The sequence below is a fragment of the Eschrichtius robustus genome, chromosome 14 (genome assembly GCF_028021215.1).
Source record: "Eschrichtius robustus isolate mEscRob2 chromosome 14, mEscRob2.pri, whole genome shotgun sequence".
Taxonomy (NCBI): domain Eukaryota; kingdom Metazoa; phylum Chordata; class Mammalia; order Artiodactyla; family Eschrichtiidae; genus Eschrichtius; species Eschrichtius robustus.
In genome coordinates this window covers 13,324,281-13,346,114 of record NC_090837.1, presented here as the reverse complement: position 1 = coordinate 13,346,114, position 21,834 = coordinate 13,324,281, and the positions used below count along the sequence as shown (strand labels likewise).

General features: G+C 40.0%; 1 protein-coding gene across 2 annotated transcripts in view; it reads right to left on the bottom strand.

Moving 5' to 3' along the window:
- Positions 1 to 581: 581 nt before the first annotated feature.
- The window catches only part of MED13L (mediator complex subunit 13L), a 298,574-nt gene continuing 277,321 nt past the window's right edge, over positions 582 to 21,834 (bottom strand). The window contains exons 24-31 of one of the 2 annotated variants that reach the window (XM_068563867.1): positions 18,845 to 19,068; positions 18,512 to 18,654; positions 15,156 to 15,314; positions 13,673 to 13,849; positions 11,954 to 12,111; positions 9,113 to 9,274; positions 7,106 to 7,218; positions 582 to 6,031 (exon numbers count right to left, since the gene is read on the bottom strand). In XM_068563867.1, coding sequence (XP_068419968.1) covers positions 5,899 to 6,031; positions 7,106 to 7,218; positions 9,113 to 9,274; positions 11,954 to 12,111; positions 13,673 to 13,849; positions 15,156 to 15,314; positions 18,512 to 18,654; positions 18,845 to 19,068 — 1,269 coding nt within the window. In that variant the 3' untranslated portion in view covers positions 582 to 5,898. The remainder of the gene's footprint in view (positions 6,032 to 7,105; positions 7,219 to 9,112; positions 9,275 to 11,953; positions 12,112 to 13,672; positions 13,850 to 15,155; positions 15,315 to 18,511; positions 18,655 to 18,844; positions 19,069 to 21,834) is intronic. The other variant, XM_068563866.1, reaches the window with a different exon arrangement.

Here is a 21,834-nt window from a genome sequence, read left to right as displayed (position 1 = left end):
TAAACAGTTAGAAATGAGGAGGAGCATACGTTACCAAAAACAATAGGTTCAGAATTAAGGGAATACTCTACACAATTGCATAGTAATACGTCGACAAACTCAATTTTTTTCCCCTGTAAAAATCCAAATTACCAAAATTGACATAAGAAATAGAAAACCTAAATCAGCAACAGAAAAATAAAAGAAATTCTTATATTTTCTAGTATATAAAATATATATTTTCTGCTCCTCCAAAAAGCAGCAGAATGGGATGAATTTGCTGGTAAATTTCAGATTATTGATGTGCATTCCACTCTTTCAACAAACATTTCCTGGGTGCCTACTCTCAGTGCAGTATACCGTCGGCCCAATCTAAAGTTGTTGTCAGGTAAGGTAAACTCTCCCATGTCACAGAAATGCCTGGAAGGTCATTAGTTCATGCTGTGAAACAAAAATGACCTTGATCTCTAGACCTGATAAGGTCATAAATTCCTAAGCTTTGTGGTGATATAAGAGAGATCAACAGGGAAAAAAAATATTGGTGTGTGCATGTATAACTGTATAAACATTCTCTTCTACAATTAAAAATCATACTTAAAGGAAGCAGATAGGAAATTTACATATTAAATAATGCATATATGTTAATAAGAGCTACATGAAGCCAAGCCTCTAAGTGAACAGAGTCTAAGATTTAAGTAAGAGGAGCTACTTGTAAATGCTTACTGAAAAACGTTCAAGCTCAAATGAAATAAGACAATTACTATCTTACACGTTAAATTAATTACTCCCACAGCAAACATCTCCTTGTGTCAGCCCTCTCATCTTAGCTCTTGCAGGGCCAATTTTCCTGAGTATCATGTGGTTTTATGAAACTGGTAGATTGAAACCTGCCTAATTTGCTAGTAAGGCAATGAAGGCATAAAATAGCAATAGCCAGAGAAATGCTGAAAGGGGCTGCTGATTTCAAAGTGTTCGCCTGTTCTGAGATTTGGGTGATTTTAAGCACTCTGCAACAGACCTGCTTTGATTCCTATATCTGAGCAGAGCATTGAGTCACAGCCCATACAAACACTGTTTTTAGATTATTAAGATAAAACAGGCTTTTCTCACTTCCCTGCTTTTCTTAAAGGAAAAAGTGAGGCCGAGCCCAATGTCTGTCTGCATCTTCCCTGGTAACTAATGCTCATTGAGGAAATAACCTTTGCAGAGAAAAATCAATACTTTTAGTCTTATCCAAGCCTTCTTCCTCATCAACTGCTATTTCTTACCTGCTTCATTAATTTGGAGTTCTAACCAGAAGCAGTTAAGTGCCAAAAAATCTTTAATAAAGTTGATCTGAGAATTTCAAGTGAAGTGGTGGGAGACTGGTAAATCTGGTTCCCAGCAGAGTAAGATGCCCAGGGCAACTGCTGCAACCACGTATTACCTGGCACCACAGAATTTTCTAATGGCGTCTCATTAGGTATTAATGACATGAAATAATTACTGTTAAAGTGACATTTTTGTCAAGGGGATATAAACAAGCGAATCATTTAACACCAAGATAAAAATTTTAATGGTAATACATTCAAATTGCCTCTTGATAGGATTTTAGCAAGCGGCGAATTCAGAAGAGAAAGAAATGACAAGCGGCAAAGGCTGTTTTCAATATGCGGCTCTCACGCTTAGGCACTAAGTCTTACGAAAAGTCTGTCTTTAAAAACTCCTATGGACAAACTGCACTTTTTAAAAGATCTTTACTAGCTCTTTGACACCAGTTGGGGACAAATTCCTGGCCCTGTGACTTCTTGAATAGCAGGAACATAAAACTATTTGATGGCATCCTTGGAGGGGATGAACTGGTGTTAAGCAGGATCTGAGCGGTGCAAATGGCTGGAGGCTGATAGTTCTTGAGTGGCAGGTCAGACTTACCTACATCTAATTTGCAAAATGTGTCAATGCATTTGACAAATAATTTTTCCTACCTCAAGGAGATTTAGCTAGTATTGCTGAATTGGTACAGCAAATAGTGGTTATGAAAACAAAGTTCCTAGTATAAATAAAACCAACATTCATTGATTGTTGGATAAAGTGCCATCCGCTGTATAAGCACAGAACCCAAGCAAATCTATTGGTTGGAAAAATACCACCTAATTCTGATTTTTACGGGACACAGGAATCTTCGGACTGACCTGATCACATAGGATCTAGGAAACGTGTGGTTCTTTAATGCTTTGGGCAGGCAGCGTTCCCAAGAGTGCCGTGAGCTATGCATAAAGCAGTGGCAGCTGGATGAGACAGAGACCGATATTATCTGTTAACAGAAAAGTGGCCGCGCTTTTCTCAGGCTTCTTCAGTAGTACAACTATAATAACATGGACACAGCTTTTTAGTTTGCAAAGCATTTCTCATGGAATTGCCCTCATCCCTCATTTGCAGACGAAATAACTGAGGCTGAGCAGTCTCAACACTTTATCGTTAGATTCAGAACAATGTATACTGCCAAAGAGTCGGAGGAAGATTAAAGGCAAGGTCTTTCAATTTATTCAAATTTCGACAGTAGACTCTGCCAGGTCCTGGCGTTTACTATTTTAGCGAGAGCTTCTGCCCCCACGGGGGTTTCTCCTACGGAATGGACCCAAGGAGAAGAGAACAACGTAGTGGGTGCCATGCAGTCAATGAGCGCCTTGCTTGTATGTGTGTTAGATGGCATACTGCTGTCACCAGGCTGTGAACTGGGAAAACAGCAAAGGGATGGAACTGTTCTTTTTAAGGAACATCAAAAAGAAACTGGCTGAGACCATGAAGAGAAAGCAAGGAGAAAACAGACTTGTAATTTGTTCTAGTATTGACCGCAATCTTAAGAGCTAGGAGACAAGTAGCTCACTGTTAGACGTGTGATCACTGTTAGATGTGATCTACACAGAACAGTTAAGGAACTAAACACCAGAGCTCCAAATCCAATGCTCTGTGTGTGTGTGTGTGCGCACGCTAAAACTGATCCAGGAATGCCCTTGTATCCTGGAATATGTGAAAACCGTCTGAGAACATCTATGAGATGTGCTGATCAGGGGAGTAAAACTTTACTCGGGAAGGTAGAGCCAGGCCGCTGGTCAAGGACTGTTCAATCCATAATACTTAACACCTTTTGAATAGGCGTAGATCACTCCCATTACAAAAGCAGGATGGAAGGGGAAAAAAGCCACTCAACGTTTCAGTAATTCAATAATTTATTCCTCTAAAAAAGTGTGTAAAAGTATATAGCTCTCATTCACAAGGTATATATGAATGACATTTAAAATGGAGGCCTTTTAGTATTGTTTCTTTTTATCAAAGTCTTTTAGTGTACTGTACCAGCGCTATACTGTAGTTTTTTTTTTTTTTTAAATGAACTTCACATATTTTTGTATTCTTTCAAATTGTTTGCTATATATAAAAGAAGCTCACTGCAAAATGCTTGAAGGAAAAAAGGAAACAAAAGAAATTCAGAACTTCCCAGAAATGTACAGCTTTTACATTTAAAAAAGGTTCTGAAATATACATACAAGCATGCTGGACAATCCCACCCCTCTCCCCTCCCCCATTTCCCCTCTTTAGTTCAAACCATGGTAAGAGTTCTGATTTCTGCAGAATTTCCAAAATTAAAAATAAAAAAAAAAATAAAATAAGTTCTCACTCTGTAGCAAATCCAGGGCTTGTACATTTCAGATTAATTCAGTAAAAAACAAGTAAAATAATGCATATTTAAGGGAAATATTATACAGACTTTTTCACACAGAAGTACATAATAAGATTTTTTTAAAATCTATTGCCATTCATTTATTTTTGCACAAAAACGTATAAATATGTCACCAGCTTTTCTTAACTTAAAAAACTTAAATAAAAGACACCAGATGAAAACTACCCTTTGCTGCCTTTTTTTTTTTTTTTTTTTAAATTTTTGTAGGGGTTTTTTTGTTTTTTGTATTTTTTTTTTCTTTTTTTGCTGAGAATTGGGTTTCTAGGGAAGAAAAGCCCCTGCATTAAAAACAGCCCATTAAAAAAAAAAAAAAAAAAATTCAAAGTTCTGATGAATTCTGGGAAAAAAAAGCAACCCCAAAGTGGTAAAAGATTACAAATATCTACTTTACAATTTGTCTTCTCACCAAGATAATTTTATACAAGTTTACAATCTTCATCATCTTATGCTCTTCAAAAGGCCTTGAGAATTTTTCCTTTCTGATTAAGAAAAAATAGCACTGCAATATTTTTAAAGTCAATTTTACACTGTACACATTAGATACAAATGGTTTGATATATCAGATTTTTTTAACCTATACACTGCGAAAGTCGACCCCTCCCCCCCAACTGGTGGTACAGAGAACAAAATTATCCATTTACAAGTTACTTCTCTGCTTTCACATTCCCACCACACAACTTTTTTTTTTTTTAATATGTTTTAAACGTTAGATTATCTCAAGAAAAATACTTTTACAAAATCATATCAGTTATTACATTTTTCCTTTTTTTGTTAATAACCAGAATATGGAAGTCTCTTGGAAGAACTTTTAAAATTTGCATGGTTCTCTCCACAGATGACTAGAGCTCAACAGCCTGACCAGAGCGGCTCATGGGAGGCAAGCCCACGCCCACTGCCCTCAGACAGAAACGCACAGCAAGGTACGGGTAGAAATGGAGTCTTAAAGACAACCCTCTCGGGCCTGGATAAAATACTTCAATTAGCCTTAATGATTTAAAAAGGCATGTTTTTTTAAAAAAGTCCCACCACGAAGGCTCAACTTCAAGTACTAATTTAATGGTTAAGTTGAATATTTCTTTGAAATAATATTCCTATGGTCCAGAAAAAATTTACCATATTTATAACTGATTTTATGAGCAAACACTTTAGAGACTGTGATATATACATGAGTCCCTTTTGATCTAATGAGAGGAGAGACCTGGCTTTCAGTAAGAATTCACTAGAAAATATATTTCCATTGTGACTATATAAAACTAATGAAGGTACTTGCCTCCATGGCTCTGGGTTGAGCTTGACTGCCTTCTGTATAAAAATGTTGTCCTTCATGAAACGGTGGCCACTTTTAATAAGGAATATGGCAGAATGTTTACCCAGTTTATTCTCAACAAAACCTACTGCTGGGTGGTTTTGAATATATTACTTGTAAGCAGGATCTCCCCAGTTTGTTTTCACTCCTTTCCTGGCTTCTAGGACAGAGGTATGTAGTCAAAGAATCCTATGGTGGATCTGAGTTGGGTTTCAGCTACTGTACCTGGCTGGTCCTTGCGAATTAAAAAAATTAAAAGAAAGTCACAAAAACCATATGACAAAACAACCTAAAATAAATAAACAAAATGAAGATGTCTCCAGACCTTTTGTATCTACACACAGGTATAAAGTCAACCAAAGCACTCATGCCAATCTAGATGGGAGCACTAGGGAGACAGAAACCCCATTATGAAATCATGTACTTGAGCTGGTTCTTGTTCAAAAGTCCCAGATTATGGAGTTCAGGTAACCCACAGGCCACACACCAATAACTAGAGGATTTCATCCAGAGGGCTAAACTGCCCTTATTAAACAGAGACTGAAGACACAGACTCTTGTGCAAAAGGATACTGTCTCTTCTGTTTCCCTCTTGAAAACCAACAACAAAAGACTTCCCGTGGCCCAGTGGTCTGGGGCCGCACACACCACAACACTGGCTGAAAGTCACTGCTTATGGAAGTTTCCAGGTCCATGAGAGAAGTGTCTGTGAGTCACTCTGGTAATGAACACTGCAGAAATGACATGTGCCTGCTGAGAAGTAATCCATCACAGCGCAGGACTGTGCAGAGTGGTCTCAAGAGGAGGGAGTGGGGTATTTGCAGAGTGTAGCAGGTTCCTTGGACTGAGGTTGCGGGGAGAAGGAACTGAGCCAGAGAGAACAAGTGCTTTTCCAATTAGAGTATATTCATGATGGCGTTGTACAACTGAGTGAGCACCACAAAGTGGACGGGAAGGCAGGAGGTACGGTCCTGGGTGGCCGGATTGCACGTGAGCCAGGACAGAGCGTTGTACTGCTCCAAAACAAACCTGCCGGAGAGAACACACGGGTCAGGGCACCAGGCACGACAGAAGTAAGGCTGGTCCGAAAGTTCTAACGTGCCAGTGCCAGAGGTCAGCAGGAAGAAGGCCTAATGTCATTCCACAGGTTGCCCCAAGCTCTTTCCCAGAGTTCGTTTCCTCATGTCCCCCCTTCCTTCTAGACCTGCACTGCCCAATATGGCAGCCACCGGCCCCCCACTCCGTGAACTCAGATATGCTGTACATAGGGAACAGGCACCGGGATTTCAAACACTTAATATTTAAAAAAAGCATGGAAAATAGCTCATGAGTATTTTTATATTTATTACTGTTCAAATGATACTATTTTTTATATTTTGACATTGTTATCACGTTTTTATATAACTGATAAACTTACTACTAAAATTAACGTCACTGATTTCTTTTTAAAATTTTCCTAGTAGCCACATTAAAATAGTAATTGTATGTGACTCACGTTACACTTCTATTGGACAGTGTTGCTCTAGAGGCCCTGGAAGCCAAAATCATGTAGATTAGGTAGGTTCTTGCTTTAACTATAATTTCCAAATCATTTAAGAGTTAGAAAACATTAGGAAAAGCTTGCATATTTTCTCAAGGTACATGAAGAATGTTTACAGCCTGCTAAAGTACAAGACAATTCTGGGAGGTATTTCCCAGCTATGGAATTTATGTTTTACTTAACTTTATTTACCTAATCTATGTCAGGAGCGGCAGAAAATGTTTCCAAAGTCAAGTGCTTTAAGGTCCAGACTTTGTCTTCTAACTATCCACCCCCTTATTCTGATCTATTCTCATCACCACGAAACGCCTCCTCTGAATGGGAAGCGAGGGCAGTTGTACTTGCACATAACTGCCGGATTTAACAAAGTATGCTACACTGTCTGTCCTATGCAGGTATTTGGGGGGGACGTGGCTCTCACTGGCTAATCAGACAGTGCTCCACTGCACAAAAGGTAGCACCTCTTCCACAAATACCACACTTTAATTAAAACACCTTGGAAAAACAAGAGTAAAGTATATAATTTCAAACTGTACTGCTATGTTGCCTAGGTCTGAATCTACCTTAAAACATCAGACGTGGTTTTGGAGTCAAGAGGATGTGGAACCCGCTGAGAATTCCTGGCAGGGAGAAGTTCGTCCGTCTGTGCTACAGAAATGTGGTGATGCAGCGAAGCCTGGTGAAAGAACAAAGACAGTCACCTTCCTGGTCTAGTCAACCATGGGGCAGAAATAAGGCCACGTCTACCAGAAGGAGATGCTCTCTAAAGTCCTTTGTAGTCAGGGCTTCTATTCTAAGTCCATGAATTTAAGCTGCTCAGTAACCCCAATGTGATCCCAAATAACTCCATATCCTAGAGTAGAGGAGAAAAAAAAGCTAGCTTTGCAAATGGACCGCAAATAATTAAACAGCGTCCCTCTTCAGGTTTTCATCTGTAGAAGGCTCCACAGTCGGGATGTGGCCGACTGTGTCGTGGTGGTGGTCTTCTATCCTGATCCCCGTACTTCATAACCGGCGCTGTGCCCTTCTTACAGCATCACATCCAAAGGCACCTGATGTCTGCTGTCATCAGCAGTAATGTGGCAGATCCCTGGATCCAGCAGGTACCAGCACGGTCCAGCTACTGTAGAGTTCCCCATCAATTTTTAACGTAATAGTTTTAGTATAGTTTTACTTTATTAATTGTAAAGTATAAGAGGCGGCAATATAAATGCTTGATTCTCCTTACTTTTTGATTTTCTGATTAATGAGCTGCTGCTCTGGCAGCTTCAAAAGGTGACGTACACATGTTTTGTTTTTCAGCACAAAACTATGAACCCATAGACTGATATCAATCTACTGCCACCATTGTTCATTTTAATGACTAAATGATCCCATCCCTGGGCAATGGGAACCCCTCCAAGTTGGCTACTGGGTCCTTTGATAAGACTCTAATAATCTTTGGTAGCCTCCTTGCTTTTAGGCGTGACAAGATGTCTCAGGTGCACCTTGAATATTTCTTACTTTAGCCCTGGAATCAGTCATTTCCTCGAAGAACTCTGGTTCTTTTGAATGATAAACAGTATTGAGAAACCATAATTGTGTCAATAAAGGTGTTTATTGCTGCTAGGCTATCATGGCTCCTAAGCCTTTCCAGTAAACAGAGCTAAAGAATGTGTATACTTTTTAGAGAGGAAAAGATAAATAAATCTAGGTTCAGACTAGTAATTCTAACTGCGAGATTGCATGGATTTTTATATAAATTCTTTGATTTCATAATACTATGTTAAAGTCATCAGGAAAAGAAAATTACTTCAATTGTTTTTGGTTTTAACCTTCCAGATTTATGTGTGTGTGTGTGTATGTATGTGTACGTGTGTGTATCTCAGTGATTACTCTGTAGTGGGACTTCTGCAGCCAAAGGGAAATGTGCGGGGTTGTAACATTTGGCCTTCCCACCATACCAGGGCCATCTCCCCACAGCTCTGCCAATACAGTGTGTTGTCAAACCGTTGGCTTTTTGCCAATCCATGGATTTCATTCTAGGTTCTCTCACCCAAACTGGAAGTGAGAGATCTTTTGTTTTTAACTCTTTTAATTTGGATTAAAAATTTCCAAGAAATATACAGGAAGGCGCAAGCAGAAACATGGAATTTTTTAGCTGACTCCTGCCCTACTCGAAAAGAGGAACGCTGACTGCCTGCCTGTGGCAGTGGAGGAAGAGGACAACCAGTCATCATTATCCCCCCACCCCCCCCCCCCCCACCCCCCGGCGTAACTTCCCTGACCACAGTGGCTTATACAGAACCACATGGCCACCCTAGATGTGTCCGCTGAGCCGCGTGAAGTCTCCTCCTTGGGTGAATGTTGTTGGTCATTCATTTCTTTGTGACACAGTTTTGGGCTCCTCTCCTAAATTCTGCTCTCCACCTCTGCCTGTAATTAACATATACCCTCAGACTCTTAAGTAGACGTGAGAGAGAGAGTCGGGGAGCAGAGTAAGACTACGGTGCCCAAGGCAAATTCTAACCAAGACTGACTTTGAGCATACGTCACTCACCCCCCAACTTCAAATACGACACCAAACCAACCTTGAGGAAGAGGGGACACTGGTTCTGAGCCTGGGGACACGATGACCAAAACCACTGGGGGAGATTCTCAGCCTTGGCGGTCGATACAAAATACCCAAGGGCCAGCGGCTGCTGTTTCAGCTCCTCAGGCGCCTCCCTGGAAAGAAGACGCTCTCCCTGGCTCTGAAAAACAAAGTCCCAAAAGCATGGTCAGCATTTATTACCAAATACAGCTTTTTTAAAAACCAACAACTTTTTCAGTTTCAGGTGTACAACATAATGATTCTAACCGTGGGAAATAACCACCACAATAAGTCTAGTTAACATCCACCACCATACAGAGTTACAATTTTTTTTTCTTCTGATGAGAACTTTTAAAAGATGATCTACTCTCAGCAACTTTCAAATATACAATATGGTATTATTAACTAAAGTCACCATACATTACATCCCCAGGACACTTATTTTATAACTGGAAGTTTGTACTTTTTGACCACCTTCACCCAACTTTTTATCAATTCTCCCTGCACGCTGTAGTGACTAATCCCCTTCCTGGCAGCAGCATCTCACACCAAAATGTCAACTGACCAAGAAAGGTCAACAGGGGAGGCGGTGTCTTTGCTGCACACACAGATAGATAGATATCTGATGAAAACTACGGCTCAGGCAGAGGGTACCAGTAAAACTACCACCACCACCAGCCAAGTAAATACAGGTTTATGGTCTCTGGTTCCTTTTCTGCAGAATGTAAAATCTGCTCCGTGGCATTGTTAGGTAATTAATAAACTAAAAATGGAAAGAGTGGAATCTGACAGCTGAAGGTACCACCACACCCACGTGCTCTTTCACCAGCAACCAACCAAAAATACACGCGCACACCTGACTGTCCACTGTCAATAACGTTCTAACACTTCACCAGTATCTGACCTGCCAGCAGCGTGAGATCTGCTCCTGAAGAAGCCTTGTTTCAATTTACAGCAGTCCCGGTAATAAGGGACTCCCGTGACAGCCTTACTGGGCGTTTCTGCAGTTGACATTTTCCTTGTCTTTCTTTGACTCTTTTAGCTAGCTTCAAGAGTTGAAAATGTACCTTTTATGCAAAAGCAATAATTAATAAGTAATCCATTTGTTCTCAAAAGCCTTCTGTTTCAAGGAAGAAAAAAATCCTCAACTACTACACCAAGTTGTATCATTGCTGAGTTGGTTAAAAAATAAAAACTTACTGCAACCTTGAACAAATTTTTTCCTCCTGTGGTAATTTCTTAACTGGATATCAAAGAACGTTTAATGGTTCGGAAAGAGGAAATGCCGAAAGCCTCTCAGGGGTCACCTGGCTGCAGGTGCTCAGGATTAGAAAAGGCCACCTGACCAGCTTCAGCATAGTGCTGTTTGAGGTGTGACATTCAACGGCTCGAGGCGCCAACAAAGGGAGAAAATAAAGCACGCCTCTGTTTCTCACAAAACTAACACTACACTTCAGTTACCAATTCTTTGTTATCGGAGGAGCTAAAGTATAAAAACCAGTACTGGGAGGTAGCTGCTATTATTTTCCATTTCACAGATAAGGTAACTAAGGCTGAGAAAGGTAACGTAAGCTTGACCAAAGTCACAAAGCTAGGAAGATGTTCGGCTATAATTCAGAGTGATGTTTATCAAGCTCCAGGGCATGCATTCTTAGCTGTAATGCTATTTGCCTCTAGAATTCACACTAATCCTAAATTAAAACTATCCAATGTAGAATTTGTGTTCTTGGTCCCCATCACAACAATCTCCAATGAACCAATAAATTGTCATTAACTGGCAAATGACCGGAGGAAATAAACACATTTACGATCCCTTCCTTGCAGAAGGGAGAATTAGGGGGCAGGCGTAACGCTGAGGGCAGTCCACTGAGGTGGCCTTCCCTGGTTTCATCTTCTCTGAAAGTAAAGTTTTCAATCTTCTTTTCTCTAGGCTGTCCTTCAGTGAACTCAGGGCTGGCAATAAAAGTCCCACCTAACAGAAACCTAAGTCCTCGAAGAACGTCTTTGTGCCTAATGAGTGTAAGCAGGTTGCTTATACTTGTCCATTTTAAGATACTAGACATAGCTATTTTTCTGTCTTAACCCCTCAATCTCTTAACATTTTAAGTAAGAAGTGTAATACAGTGACAAGGCGTGAATCACCTAGCTTCTAAAGAAACTTAACGTGAGCTGATGTGGCAGAACCTTTAACACTTCAATCTTCTGCTAATTCACCTCTAATATCCTGGGATATTTAAAGATGAAACTAGCTGTAAGCTCTGTTTTTTCCTTAATGCTCTGGTATTAACCTGGACACTTCTCCAAAATCAGCCTCCTGTGGGCTCTTCCCACTCCTGCAAGCTGGCTACAGAGAACATCTAACGTGCCTAAATAAAGGCACCATGACATAAACCAAGACCAGTTAAGCTCCTTTCCCAATAATTAACCATCAACAATGTGTTATTCAATTAACACAGTTACTCTGCATGTTAAATAAGCAGGGTTATTGAACTAGCCTCTGAAAAGCCACTGTTCTGGCGAAAAATTAAAAAATAACTGGGAAGCAGCAAGCAACCAAAATTAATTTTTGCTCAAAAACAGTAATTGCATAAAACCCTTGCAGCTGTAATGGGACTATTCTGATTAAGCACATTCATCAGGAATAATAATAACATTTCTTTAGAATTCCGGCTTTGTTCAAAATGGAACTACAGAGTCACGGTCCCACACTTACTTCTCTGGTACCAGGGACCAAGACCATCAGGAAGAAAGGTGCACATAGTAAAAGATGACGGCACTTCTAGAGGATTTTCCTGAAGGCTGAGGTGGTGTTAAACGACCTATTTCAAGTCGTCCTTACCCGACTATGCTGGAAGTGAGAGCCCACACCAATTCCAGAAGGAGAGCCTGGGGAGGGAACTGGGGAGGAGTTGGGAGAGGAATGGAGGTTCCCAGTCATTAATATGCCAATATCATTGTCCATATCGTCTGGGAATGGAAGGTCAACAAACATGTCATCTAAGAGGGAGAGAAAAAAAGGACAAAAATTAGAAAGCTAATCCATAGCCCCAATTTAAACCAGTGCATGGTTTACTGGCCTATGACTATTACAGGCATGCGTTGGTAACAACTTAGTAAGACTTAACGCGTGCCCACTGGGTTCAAGGTGCTGCAAATTATTCTTGCATTTTGTACTCTCTCCAATGATCTCCTAATGTGAAGTATTAACAGAATGGAGAAATAAAGAACGTAAAACTCCACACTCTGTACAGCCTCCAAAGGCACATAAAAAGAAGGCAAAACATTAGCTAAAGAAGCAATTTAATTATTACACAAAGTTAAAAGTGACACCATCCAAGAAAACAGCAGACACCATCTATGCATCCAATTAGCACCTAAAATACTTAAGGCTGAATTAATGCATGTTAATAAGTGTGAACTTGCCCTCAAACTGGAGGCCTATTATACGAGCAGATCAAAGCATGATATTTTTGCTAAGAAATCATCTCTCCTGTATCGTAAAAGTAAGGTACACGCAGAGCAGAAAATTTGGAAAGAAAAGTATAAAAGGGGAAACCCAATCACCATGAACATTTTTGCTGATTCTTTTTCTGTATTTGTTATTACACTGTGATCATATTATGTGTGTTTTCTATATACACACACACAGGACGGTATCCTCTTACCCTTCCCGTTTAACAGGAGTAAATGTTGGTAGCTGCTAAAAATTCTTCAAAAAACAATGCAAACAGCTGCATAATACTGAGCGTTTTACAGTTTATAAATAATCATTGCTTAACAAATGCCTTAAGATATTCAAACCATAAACAGCTATTAAGAATAATCAAATAAGGGGACTTCCCTGGTGGCCCAGTGGTTAAAAATCCACCTGCCAATGCAGGGGACACGGGTTGGAGCCCTGGTCCGGGAAGATCCCACATGCCGCGGAGCAACTAAGCCCGGGCGCCACAACTACTGAGCCTGCACTCTAGAGCCCGCGAGGCACAACTACTGAGCCTGCATGCCACAAGTACTGAAGCCCACGTGCCTAGAGCCTGTGCTCCGCAACAAGAGAAGCCACCGCAAGGAGAAGCCCGCACGCAGCAACGAAGACCCAACACAGCCAAAAATAAATTACTTAAAAAAAAATTTCAAGACTAATCAAGTAAGGAGTTGTTTTAGAGCAAGTTAGATTCCCAGTGATCAGCTAAAGACAGGTGCTATCTTCATACTGCCTAGCAGTCTTCATACATTTCAAATCAGATCAAGAAATCTTTATTGAAAGAGTGACACCCATGTACAGGACACTATCAAGCAGATACTATTTTTTTTGCCTTTAATGAAAAACAGGAGAAAGCTAATTACCCAAGAGAGGCAAGTGTTTATTTGGTCTTGGCAACAGTGCAAATTAAATCTTCAAAACCAAAAAGATTCTCAAACCTTCAATTCCCTCTTCACATTTCATATGCTGTTCACTACGACACAGAAGAACCTGCGGCGGCCCAGCGACTCTTTACTCTAGCACTGTGTCTTGTTGAGGGAGCGGAGCTGCTCTATGCATACAGGGTCTTCCACTCACCATTGTTGGGGCTAAACCCATCTTCATTGGGATAGTTGGCTGGAGCCACTTGGATGGTTGACGATGTTGGGAACACCAAGATGTGTGTACAAGAAGCATCTTGAGGGGTGTTAAGCTGAGATGACTGCATGTTCAGTGCAGTACTTCGGCCAAAAACAGAGCCCATTGTGACAGCATCTTAAAAAGGGGGAAAAAAAATGTATCATGCCTTTTGTGCAGCAGTGCACAACTCCAGAAATGACCTGAGCTGGACTGATGGGAGTCTGACACACATTTACACATGGATACACATTTACAGTTGAGCCCACCTGTCTAAATAGTTTCAAGAAACTGACTCAGAGCAGATTAGCTATGATAACTCAAGCCACATTTCACACTGGCAAGGTTAAGAAAAAATTGGATTGAGTCGACCAAATATGTTTTAATTACTTAAATAAGAAGTATTTCTAAAAATAAAACTTTCTTTCCTCCTGTGACTGCTAATAATTTATAACGGACTGTTCTCCCAGACAATGCAATTCTGTAGAAATGGTACCATTCAACTAATAATTGTTACACCTAACGTTTATTGAATGTGTACTACACGCCAGATTCTGTACTGAATTCTTTATTCATATCATATCATTCAATCGTCAAAGCTACACCTCAGAGGTAGGACCTACTACCCCCATTTCATGAGGAGGACAGAACACAAAGAAATGATGTAACTTGCCCAACTGGTGCAGGTGACAATTAACCCAGGGTCTGACCAGCAGGCCAGTACAGACATCTGTCTCTCTCTAGACTGACCACAAGCAACCGCATTCTCATACCACAACACTTCTGTTGATTTTTACAGGGAGGGGACAAGGGTCTCCTGTTTGATCAAAGAAATACCTGGGTGGTAAAAACAGGTTTAAAAAATATAAAACTGCTCAGCTATTAAATTATAAAATAGCTTAGTCGCTGTTTTTAAAAAAATTCTGTGGCCATGATGTTTCGGCTGCCCACATCTTGGCACTCACTGAGTTACTGTGGCTAGCACGCACTGTGCTCAATGCTCTACCCACCCCGTCTACTTCACATTCGTCCTCAACCACAGAGAGACTCTAAACGTCCTCTTGAGGCTGCTTGAAGAGTCTATCAAATACCTTTCTTCAAAAGGGTATTAAAATACATATCATGTTGGTGCCCACTTAAGTCACTTTTGGAGGGTGAACTTCATACACTAACAACAGGTTGGGGTCAAATAATTCGCCATGACTGTAAGAGCTCTCAATCACACCCAGGACTTGGGCTCTCTCCCAAGTGATGGTCAACAAAGATAATAAAATCACAAACCACTCCCCTTGGAAGAGACCAAATGGTTTCTTTCCATTTTGAGCCCTAAGTACAATTTTTTCTCATACAGATAATGAAGATACATTCTATACTTGTGTGTGGACTTAAGATTGAATGGACTGAACTGTTCTGATACCTAATTAACAAAACTGGTGAGATTTACCTGGCATCACTACAAAGGACCCCTGGGGCTCCATGGCAACCAGGCAGGCACTGAGGATAGAAGGAGAGTCTGCGGCAGAGATTCCACACATCCGGCACACGTCCTTGAGCCGTTTACTGATTGTCTGTAGTGAACATTCTCCAAGGAGGATACTCCAATCTGGAATCAAATATCACAAGCACACAGTCTTCAGAAGTTCATGTTGATGTGAGGTTTGAGCTTTTTACCAGTTTTGCCTGATAATTGAATTTCTAGGATTGGGCCCTAGAAGGGAATATGGCTTTATACGGGTTCCCCTCCTTGCTACAAAGAAAATGTTACTTGACCTCGATTACACTTCATTAACAAAGAAACAAAGGCCAACGACTACAGAGACTGAAATCATGTCTGAAATGACCTGTGAGTCCGGCACAGACCCGGGCAGACTTAGGCACTTAAAGTACTTTTCAATGGTGATGCCAGTGTGTTCTGTCCTTTCTCCTTCTCCAGGTCCGGTTCTTTCACTGCCCCTGTGAACACTTTTCTTCAGAAGAGAGCACAGTTTGGGGTGGACCTCAGTTTTGTTTACTGCTAACGTAGATTGGTTGTTTCATGAAACGCAAGCAGCAGAAGAAACGAAGGGGACCCTTTCCTGGCATGCCCAAAGATCGGATAAGCAATGGGTGCAAGTAAAGTGCTCCAAATGATGCCACATTGATTGTTCGGATTAGAAAGGTGCCACAAATTTTCTTTCTATCATCTGTTCATTGCCTCCAAACAAAGGCTAGTACTATGTCTCCTCACAGAACTGTTGAGGGTAATGTTACTCCGGGAATTGAGAAGCACTTGGTCCTCCCTGTATTTTGGAGCCCCGACACACATGAAGCACGTCACGTTACTGCAGCCATACACTGCTGTCATGTCACATCCCACTGATGTAACACCACTCCACCTCTCTACCGCCACATACTTTTTTCAAACAACCTGCTCTCCCCTTAAAAGGCACGTGGGGGAAAAAAACCAAACAAACAAACAGACTTTCACATTTCAAATTCCTAATGCACACTGGACTGAAGTGGCTGAAATAAAAGGGGCAAGGAACACGGAGGAGGGAGTATTTTTAAAAACCGCAGAAATACCAAAGAGAAGTGAGTTCGGCACATAAAAACCAAGTAAGAAGGAGAAGACAGTACGATTGTTTTTATCACAAACACTGGTGATAAAGAACAGAGATTCACAAAACTGGCTCTGAAAGCTGTGGACTCACATCTGATACTGCCCCACAGACATGCAACGTGGCGCAGACCTCAGTTCCCCAAAGGAAGAAACTGTAGCTTGGGAAGCTGATGTCCTGGACACTAGGCTTTTCTCCGTGTTTTCACTCCTGGAAGGTACATTTTCTCTCAGTCCTTTGATGGAGCCCTCAGTCACACTTAACATTCTTCTCCCCCAAGAGATAAGAAAGAAGAGTACGTCCCTTCTAAAAAATCATAAAAGGGAAGGCGATGGCTTTAATAATTTTCCAAAATGCCAAGTAACTAGACTACTAGGCTACATTTTTATCCCCTCTACTTCTCTTCCATTATAGTCTGACTTTTCCCAAGGGTTAAGAGTAGCTCAAAGCCCTTAAGAAATAAGATTGACTAAAAGGCATACTGAGAGAGAAGATAGGAACTCTGACAGAAATGAAATGATGAATCCCCTGATGTATTAGACCTCCAGGCTACCCATACAGATTCATTACAAGTATAATATTCTTTTAAAAATGAAAAGGGTAATATTTTCTATTGGTCTGCAGTATAATTTAATACAAAAAAATTCTGTGTATAATAGATCCCTAAGAAAACACTTACTTAATACATATTATATAATATTTGTATGAACTGCTGTTAAACCCTAATAATTAACTCACTTAGGCACTTACTACAAGGCAAGTTGTATCTGTATCAGGGGTTTTATTTCAGGGTCTCCACAAATACCGGATATAAGTTTCACGTAAAGAAATAAGATGCACACTCTAACGCAAGGGTCAGCAAACTACGGTCCGCAGCTCACATCCTGCCCACCGCCTGTTTGTAAACAAGCTTTTATTGGAACACAGCCACACCAATTCACTGGGGTACTGTCTATGGCTGCTTTGGCATTACAGTAGCAGAGTTGAGTAGTTCAACAGTGACCAGCTGGCCTGCAAAGTCAAAACTATTTACTACCTTGCCCTTTATAAAGGAAGTTTACCAACTCTGTTCTAATATATACTTGGCATGTGCAAAACCACCAAGCTGATTTGTGACACATGTTTGCTTCTGTGCAGACGTTAGAAAAAAACCTCTCCTGGGACTCCCCTGGTGGCGCAGTGGTTAAGACTCCGCGCTCCCAGTGCAGGGGGCCCAGGTTCGATCCCTGGTCAGGGAACTAGATCCCACATGCGTGCTGCAACTAAGAGTTTGCATGCCATGACTAAGGAGCCCGCGAGCTGCAACTAAGGGGCCCATCTGCTGCACCTAAGACCTGGCAAAACCAAATAAATAAATATTAAAAACAAAAACAAAAACTTCTCCCATCTATATGCACACACTGAACTTTTTATAAATGTGCCATTAATCGCTAGGGTTTTAAAAAAATAATCTAGGCCTGTTCATATTGCTCATATAAAACTGTACAAGTAGCTACACTAGGATAATAAATGAGCTGGGCTCAACGCCAGGCAAGGCAGCTGCCAGTGGTCAGTTGTGTTACGTTGCAGTTACTTTTAGTGCTTTCTTATATTTATGATAAGAAATACAAGCAGTTGGTAGATATACTGGGGGATTCAACTTAAAAAAAATCTGCTCTCTTAAATTTCCAGACTGAAGACTATCAGACAGCGGCAATGTGAATAAAGACTCTTCCAATTTGCAACTACTTGTCCTTGTCAATCAGCATTATCTTGCAATCATGCCACCAAAACAAAAATAAATACAAAGCTCATCACCGTCAACCACCAAAAACAAACCAGCAAATGAAAGTAAAGGCTGTATATGACTTCTACTCTCATCCATAATCTCTGTTATAAAATTTTCCAGTTAAAACTGACTTGTTCTTCTCACAATATATAAATGTTAGAAATTCTAATTTACCAAGTATCATTTTTATATTAAAAAAATTCTTTTTCTGTTTTATATACTGGGGTTCAATGTTATATTTAAGATTTTCTTTGTGTAAATGATTTTGCTAATGAAAAGTCTAAAAGCCACTGGTTTATCCTGTACATTTAAAAGAATCAGAAAATATAATCTGCTTTATTCTTACTACCAACTTCATAATTTTCTCCCTCAGCTTAGTTAATGACATTAGCTAGCTCAGCCCTTTTCCTTTCCTTTGTTTCAGGAATTTCTCACCTTTAAGTTCCCCATGGCCAAGACGCCCAAGTCGCCCAATTACAACTCTCCAGGGCAGAGATGTCATTTGGACAATACCTATGCACCATTCCCATAACTTCTGTAGTCCAATTTTACGTGCAGATACTTTACTCCTCCGTGATCTAAAACAGACATGGAAAAGGGTCCCCAAATGAATCAAAGCTATCATTTAGTAAGACAAAACCAAGAAAATTCCAAAGAACCCACCCACGTGTTACCCACTGCATTTAGACAGGAAAGTTAGAAAGATCCATTATCTGAGGAAAGGCACAGCATCAATTAACACACACCATAAACACCAAGGCTCCTCACCTGTTTGGTAAAGCAATATTTACAATACATGTTTCTAATAATTCTCCATGGAGGTCAGTGCAGGAAGCCAAAAGCCAGCGCTGGTCGTGAGACAGACAATAGCCCACAAAGAGCACATTGTATTTCTGGCTCGCTTCACCGAATGTCTCTCCCAGCTCTGTTTGCTTGTCTTTGATTGGGGCCAGTATAAAAGGAGGGGAGTAAAGCTGGATTGGGCTGGGCCGCTGAAATCAAAATCAAAATCAGTATCAACACAAAGCCACTCCATGTTTACAACAAAACCCATACAGCGCTGAGGGAAACCAACAGGGAGAAATGACAATAGATTGCCTCCCAACTAGTCCTATATATACAAATAATAATGATGCAAAAAAAAATTGTTTAAGTTATATAAGGTAGGGAACCCAATCAAGCCAATTATTTCCTTATTAAAAGAAATTATTATTGGCCCAACTTCATTAGTCATTAGGAAAGTGGATTAAAACCACTACACACCCACCAGAATGTCTGAAATATAAAGGACAGAAAACATCAAGTATTGGTGAGAATACAGGGCAATTAGAACTTTCACACATTGCTGGAGTATGATGTGCTTCGGAAAAGCATTTGACAACACCTGTAAAAGCTGAACAGACACACACCCTCTGACCCCCCCCAAAATGCACATATATGTTTACAAAGGACAGGTATAAGCATGGTTACAACACTATCAATAGCTCCAAAGAGAAAATAACCTAAATAACCATCAACAGTAAAATGGATGATAAATTGTGATAAAGTTACACAAGCAGAATATTAAACAGCAAAGAGAATGAAAAACACTACTGCTACAAGCAACAAAATGGATGATTCTCAACACTGAGTAAAAGAAGCCAGACGCAAAACACTGTAAATTATGATTCCATTTATATAAAGCCAAAAACAGGCAAAATTATGCTGTTGTAAGTCAGCATAGTGATTACCATTGGAGTGACTGGAAGGGACATTAGAGAGGTTTCTGGATGCTTGTCATGTTTTGTTTCTAGTGCTAGTTACGTAATATTTTTACTTAGTGGAAATTCATCAAGCAGTATGCTTAAGACTGGGTACTTTTCAGTATGTATATTATACTTTATGATGTGTGTGTGTAAGTAATTTAAGAGATCAAAGTGTTAGCTGTTACCTAAGACAAATATTTTAGATAAACTGTGATGAAATTTAATTGTCATCTCTGTTTCCAGCTTTACATACATTTCAATATCTAGTAAACTACGGCAGGGGTCAGCAGGCTTCTGTAAAGGATCAGACAGTAAATACTTTAGGCTTTATGGAGTCTCTGTCACATAATCTTCTCTTTGTAAAAACGTAATAATCATTCTTACCTAGCTGGTCATACAAATGCAGGCTGCAGGCTGGACTTAGCCCACAGAGTTGCCAACCCCTGAACTATATAGCATAAGAAACAGTAATAATGGAATTACAGAATTTTAAACTTAAAGGAGACCTTGGAGATAAGTTAATCCAATTCCTTCATTTTAGGGATACATATTCAACAAGTTGCTCAAGTTTCAAACCTTATCACTGATCCATTCACTCTCCACAGCCCCGGAAATTCCACTCCTAGGTACTTACCAAGAACACTGAAAACATATAGCCACACAAAAACTCATACACAAATGCTTAGAGCAGGGTTAGTCACAATAGCCAAAAAGTGGAAAAATCCATATGCCCGTCCACTAATAAATGGAAAAACAAAATGTGGTCTATCCACATAATGGAATAGTACTTAGCCATAAAAAGAAATGAAGTACTGATACATGCTATGACGTGGATGAACCTCGAAAACATTATGTTAAGTGAAAGAAGGCAGACATAAAACATTCTAGGTTGGAAGATTCCATTTACAAAAAACGTCCAGAACAGGCAACCCCACAGAGACACCAAGTAGAACAGTGGCTGCCAGGAGCTTGCACGAGACTGTGCCACTGCAGAAAATGAGAATTCCTGGAAGCAGGGGACTGGTGTCTTGTTCACCACTGCACAGTTGACGCCTAATACAGTGTCTGGCACACGGTAGGCACTCAGCTATAGTTGCTGAATGAAAGTACAAAATTCTAGCTGCAGACTGAGGGAGAGGCAGCATTTAGCAATTAGCCATTGCACCTTAATGCAAGTAAAAATTTATAAACCTCAGTTAAATGTTCACAGCATTTGGTTCTTACATTTTTCATTAAGTCAAATGATTGATTTCTCTCTTCCTATTCCAAAGCAAAAGGAAAGAAAGAATATTTTTTGTGATTTATTTTAATCTAAGCCTCACTATATATCTCATGAACTCCCATGGTGTTCTGCCAGTACGTTATATAATCTTTTAAAACATTACATAATGCCTCAGATCTTAATATAGGTAGTCAGCCTTTACTCTCTTCTCTGAAAATGCAGACTACTATTCGTTGTCATTTGAAATTGTGATAACTTCTTACCAAAGCATAAGGAATGATTGCACCTGAATTGCAGAATAACCACAAGAGGTAAAAAACTAAAAGGTTCAAAGTTTATAAAGAAAGGCACAAACTCAATTTCTGGACACAAATTTGAAACAAGTAGAAACATATTTATTTTTATTCTAGAAAAAGCTAGTAGTAGACAAAACATATGACATGCTCACAAAAGTAAAAAATACAAACTCAAAAGAATAAACTAACCTAAAACTGCCAAAGATAGAAGCTTTCTATAACCCCAGAGTGAATGTAAGTTGTCAGCTATGCAGTTTCCTCTCTTGGGACCAAGCTGACCGGAACCAAGTTACAACAAATGCAGTATTAAGTAGTGCGTCATTTTTTTAGTTTTCCAGAAAAACTTACATTACCAACTAAAATTAGCAATTTTTGGTGTTTTTAAGTTCTCTAATGGTGAAGAGGTGTTTGCTGGCCTTTATTAATGGGTAATTTTTCATGCAAAAGCTGTGGGAACTGATTTTTGAAGGCTTTGAGAGTTCTGAACACTGCCCT